Raw genomic sequence first — 5,523 nt, 5'->3', positions numbered from 1 at the left:
AAAAGGGTGCTTAGATTTGGAAAAAAGGAAAAGTTAAGTCCTAGGTTTATTGGTCCATATGAGATAACTGAACGTGTGGGTCCGGTAGCCTACAGGTTAGCATTACCCCCAGAATTAGATAAGATACATAATGTCTTCCATGTATCCATGTTGAGAAAATACGGATCTAATCCTTCTCATATCATTTCTTCTGAGACAATTGATATCCAACCTGATTTGACTTATGAGGAGGAACCAGTGAACATTTTAGCACGAGAAATAAAGGAACTGAGGACTAAGAAGATTCCATTAGTGAAGATTCTTTGGAGAAACCATAAAACAGAGGAAGCTACATGGGAAAGTGAGGAATTAATGAGGCAACAACACCCCCAGCTATTCATGATAGGTAAATTTTGAGGACGAAATTCTTTCTAAAAGGAGGGGAGAATTGTCACATTCTAAAACCTACAAATAGAAATAGAGCAACTATTAGATTTAAATTGTACCATTCCAAAGTTAGAGTAATTAGCTTCAGGGGAGGTGCTAGCTTAACCTTGAGCTAATTAGGGGAGGTGCTAGCTTATCCATAGCCATTTGACACACAATTGGTTTATAGATAGAGCACTAAAAGTTGTGTTTAGAGGTCCAACTTGCATTTCATATAGAGTTATACATGCAAAGATAGAGGTAAAATAAGAACGACCAGTAATAGTATGTTAATCTCTTTAAGCTGTAATGACATCTAATGTGATAAACAAGTAATCAAGTTGTTATCGGGAGGTGCTTAAGGGTTTTCCCGACATGCTAGCTTGAGGTGCTTCCTAAAACCGTCGTGCTTGCTTAAATGAAATGAACTTCTAAAGGTTAAAAATGTAAGTTTAGTAGGTCAATCTATGAATTTTGAAAGTTTAAAAACTCAATTGAAACATGTGGAAAAGGAAAAGTTTAGTAGGTTAAAGTATGAATATGGAAAGTTTAAAAGTAAAATTCCAAGTTTAGCCTCCACCTTTTTCTACATTTACACCTAACCCATCATATGACACCTAGCCATACATGACTAAGCATGAAAGAAAAGATTTGTCTTCCATTTGTCTCATCTTTGCCGTAGCTACACCAAAAAGAAAAGATAAAGTGAATTTCCTTCATTTCTTCCATTTCCATCAAATTTCTTCATAAAGATCAAGTCTTCATCCATGAAAAATCTGTTCCTAAGTGTAATAACCAGCAAGGAAACCATAGAGCAGGAGGGAAGAAGGAGAGAGGCTCAGGTGCTTAAGTGGTAAGTGATAGGAATTGAAAACTAGGCTAGGTAAACATATACTACCATGTTTTCAATTAATTATATGTTGTTAAATGAATTAAAGCTCCTGTTTCTCTTATTCTTTGTAAAGAACAAACGGAAAAGGAGGAAGGTACATCAAAGGGGAAAGGCAAGGAAATAGATTAACTAAGGTGTACCTAAAGCTTTTGAAAAGAATTGTGCAAAAGGTTTGGTGTTTGTATGAATTTATGTTTTTCCTTTGATTTTCTCATGAATATGTAAAATTAGGGATTGGTTTTGGTTGCTGGAAATGTTCTCTTGATAGTATGAATTTGTGTTATGACTGTTGAAATAATGATTGGAAGGTTTAAAGCATATAGATACACCATGGGAGCCAAAAACTCTAAAGTGGCAGAATAGCTTTCAACAGGACAGTCTGTGTTGGAAGTCTTATAACTTATTGTGTAATCATTGAAATTAAGCCTAACATATACCAAATAAAAGCTAAGACATAAAGCTAAAACTTCCATGAAGTGACCAAATGCTGAATCTGTAGCTAATTATATGGAAATTGCTAGTGAACCTAAGCTGGTCACAGGACATTGTGCATCCTGAACAGCCTGCATTTCTTAGACAATAACTAATGATTTACTCAATGAAATGAATTAATACTAGTGCCAAATGAACCCTGAAAAGTATATCTAAAACTTTGTATAAGAAAGTTAAGCTTGAATCTGTATGCAAATGTATGCATATGATATGTTTTGTTAGATTAAAAACAGATACCAAAACTGTACTGGTTAGAACCTGATTGAGCAGCTTGTAAAGAAAAATTCATAACTTAAGTTAGGAAGGTCAGAATTAGATGTAATATATCTTGTTAGAAAGCTCAGACATAAATACACAAAGTTCATGAAGAAAGGTAAGTCTAATTATCTCCACAAGATACTTAAAAATATGATGCAATCTCAGGAAGAAACAAACCTAGATGTAAATGTTGACCTAAAAGGAATTCACATGCTAGGTTTACAGCCAAATTACGCACATGCTAGCTTGACATGCCTGCTTTGCGCACGTGCTAGCTTAATAGACTAAAACTTTACATACATGTTCTTGATAAAATAGTAATATGTTTATGGCTGAATAATATGCTCATGAGTGAATATGTTCTATTACATACATATGAATGCTCTTAAGCACTCTTTTTATTGATATGCTTGCTTATGAAAATAGAGTTCGACATATTTGCTTGTTTCAACATGTTAAGCATCTAAATGAATACTTTTAGTACCAATAAATATTTAACATGAAAATATACATTCTTGGCCCTAGTAAACCTCAGTGGGAGTCATAGATAGCATAAAGGTATAGCATGCCATATACAGTTTAGCAGTACTGTGCCCTAATGGGCTACATGATATGATATTTTTGACACATTACGTGTCATACAGTTTCCCGGCTTTTTAGCCATACAGGCACAGCATTCGGCCCCCAGGCCATATAGTTTGGCACTTTGTGCTATACATATACAGTTTTCCCTTATCTAGCTAGTTGATCCTACGAAGAGTTTATAGGGGCTAAGATTTAATTATATGACTTATTAATGCTTTGCTAGCATGCACACAAGATGGTTACCAAAATATGAATGACCTTACAGTTATAAAATTTCATGCCCTGATTTGTCCACTTTTCACCCACTGACACATAAAATTTTTATGTGCTTTTTATAACATGATTTCATTATATCTGTCATGAGTATTCCTATTATACTTGAATGAATATATATATGTTGCTATTCACCCACTGGGCATAAGCTCAGCACATTGGACTTTCCATGCGCAGGTATTAGATAGAGGAAGCACCAGTTAGGAGGTCTGGTTCTGCATCAGCACAGAGACATCATCATAACTAGTCATTCACAAGATTTGTACAGAGGTTGTTTATGTTTGGCATGTACATTAGTAGTCTATCAAGAGTCTGTAAATGAACGTTGAAAATAGTACAAATATATACAAATGTGTTTACTATTTTAAGTTATTATGTTCTATTTATGGATTTGATAATGTGAAATGAGCAAATATTGAGATTTTATGACTAATGTCCATAGGGATAATTGCTAATAAACAGGGGAGACTCTTGCAGTTTCTCCATTTAAAATTGTTTGTGAATCAACATGCGTTTAAACAAACTAAAGAACAAGTTACAATGTAAAAGCTAATTTAACTCCATATATGTAATTGCATATAGTATAGTATGTGGCATCCTTTATTGAGCTATTTTATAGATGGGCAAGGGGTGTTACATTTTTCATCATAATATCCTCGAAATGCATATCAGAGGCTATGCCACCATGTAATGCCGGCCATGTTTTAATTCTCACTCCATTGTCGGTGTCATTGAAGGTGCAGTTCCTTATGAAAATTCGAGAGGCAAATTGATCAGTGGTCTTCCTTAAACTTCCCATGCTAATGCCATGTCCATGTCCACATCGTACGTTTGTGATCCTTATTTGTTCGCTGGCACCACCAATGGAGATGCAGTCATCGTCGGTGGTAATATTTGAATTAATAATGTTGATCTCGTTTGAAAGCCCGATGTGAATTCCATCTGTATTGACGCTATCTCCTGGTGCAGTGATCATGAAGCGATCGAAAGTAAGGTTTTTGCCATTTAGAACATGGACATGGAAATTCTTACTATCGAGCGATGTTACGTCCTGAACTATGCTGTTGGTGATGAAGTCAAACCGCAAGCTCTGGCGTGTTTTTAAAGGGACAAGAAGTACATAAAGGAAACGTTATTAATCATCTTACAAAGCAGTATAGATACATGCACAATATACGATTCAATTAAACTTACAACTGGAAGTCTCTTGCATTTTGGATTTCGACCGCAGTTATTTTGCTTTCAAGCCACTTGCCCTTGTCCGTCGAAGGTTCCACCACTGGATAATTTGAATTGATTAATGTATGCAAAAGTAATCCAGCTGTCCTTGGCATACTTGCTAGGGTTTATCGGTGCCAATAAGGTTCCTTGGACTTGAAGCTACATGGCTCCCTTGCATGGACCATTTAAGTCAGTTAAACCTATGGAATATGTTCCTTTGGGTACTACAAGTCTGTTGCAACCCTTTGCTGAACAAGCCTCTTTCCACGCACCCAATAATGCGTGAAAAGGAAAAAAAAAAGGGAGATGAAAGTTCAGTTAAAATGAGGTATAAGAAAATCACGGCGAAATTCAAAATTAGGAATCGTCAGCACACCTTGCTAATATCTGACTTGCCATCGGCTTTACCACTGTAATTTTTCACATCAAATACGGCACATTGAACTCTACCAGCAAAAAAAAAATAATAATAGCAAAGATGTTAGGGAAAAATACGTCTCCAGGGTCGTCATTGTAATACCCGGCTAGACTCTGGTATCGGAATCCCTACCGTCCGGTGGGATCTCGAACGTCGGAAATCTCTAGAAGGGTAAGAACATGTTTTTATAAAATGTTTTCATGTATTTTAATGTTTTAAGTATGAAAGAAAATGAGTTTTTACATGAAAAGTCTTTGGAGGAAAACCCAGGTTCGGCCTCCGAAAGTCAAGTTCGGCCGCCGAACATGCATGCGTTTTGGAGGCACGTTAGGCCCCCGAAAGCATGAGTGAGGGAAGTCCAGGTTCGGCCGCCGAACCTCATGTTCGGCCGCCGAACATGGCATGCATGCGGAGGCACATTCGGCCCCCGAACGTGGTCTGGCCAGCCACCTATAAAAGGGTCCCTTAGCCGAAAATGGGCGAGCTTTTTCTCCCCATTTCGGCCAAGGTGAGCATTCCGCCATCTTTCCCCAATCTTGAGTTTTTCCTTCCTTTTTCCATGATCTTTACAAGTTTATAACTTTGGTTTTGAAGATCTTTGAGCTTAGAACGAGTTTTGGAGCTTGGAGACCAAAAGTTGGAACTTCTCCCATCTCCAAGTTTAGATCTCCTCAACCCTCGATCTTCAAGAGGTAAGGGCCGATCTTAAACTCCTTATATGTTTTAAAGAAGTTTTAAGAAGTTTTATGGGGTAGAAATGCGTGTTTAAGTTAGTTGAGCTATGTTAGGTTTTATGTGATTTTTGAGCAATGTGTGTTGTTTGAAGTGTTGTAGTTGGGGTATATGAGAGCTTGAGACCCCTAGGTGTAATGTATGTGAGGTATGCATGTTTTAGAACTAGTTTTTACATGATTTGAGCTTGGGAGGCAAAATGTGCATAGAGGAGCTGAGTTTCTGCCCTTCGGGAGAAGCTCAGGTT

General features: G+C 37.0%; 1 protein-coding gene across 1 annotated transcript; it reads right to left on the bottom strand.

The window, feature by feature from the left end:
- Positions 1 to 3,518: 3,518 nt before the first annotated feature.
- On the bottom strand, positions 3,519 to 4,638 carry LOC122722451 (polygalacturonase-like). Its single transcript, XM_043953150.1, has 3 exons — positions 4,622 to 4,638; positions 4,503 to 4,572; positions 3,519 to 3,995 (listed from the first exon to the last, which is right to left on the bottom strand). The coding sequence occupies exons 1-3, from the start codon at positions 4,636 to 4,638 to the stop codon at positions 3,519 to 3,521; spliced, it is 564 nt and encodes a 187-aa protein (XP_043809085.1).
- Between the last annotated feature and the right edge of the window lie 885 nt (positions 4,639 to 5,523).

The sequence above is a fragment of the Manihot esculenta genome, chromosome 18 (genome assembly GCF_001659605.2).
Source record: "Manihot esculenta cultivar AM560-2 chromosome 18, M.esculenta_v8, whole genome shotgun sequence".
NCBI classification, from domain to species: Eukaryota; Viridiplantae; Streptophyta; class Magnoliopsida; order Malpighiales; family Euphorbiaceae; genus Manihot; species Manihot esculenta.
This window is presented reverse-complemented; position numbering and strand designations above follow the sequence as displayed.

Excerpts from the sequence above, each read along its gene's own strand:
- LOC122722451 (XM_043953150.1), bottom strand. Across the intron at positions 3,996-4,502 it reads GCAAGTCAGATATTAGCAAG|AGCTTGCGGTTTGACTTCAT; the intron begins GTGTGCTGACGA and ends AAAACACGCCAG.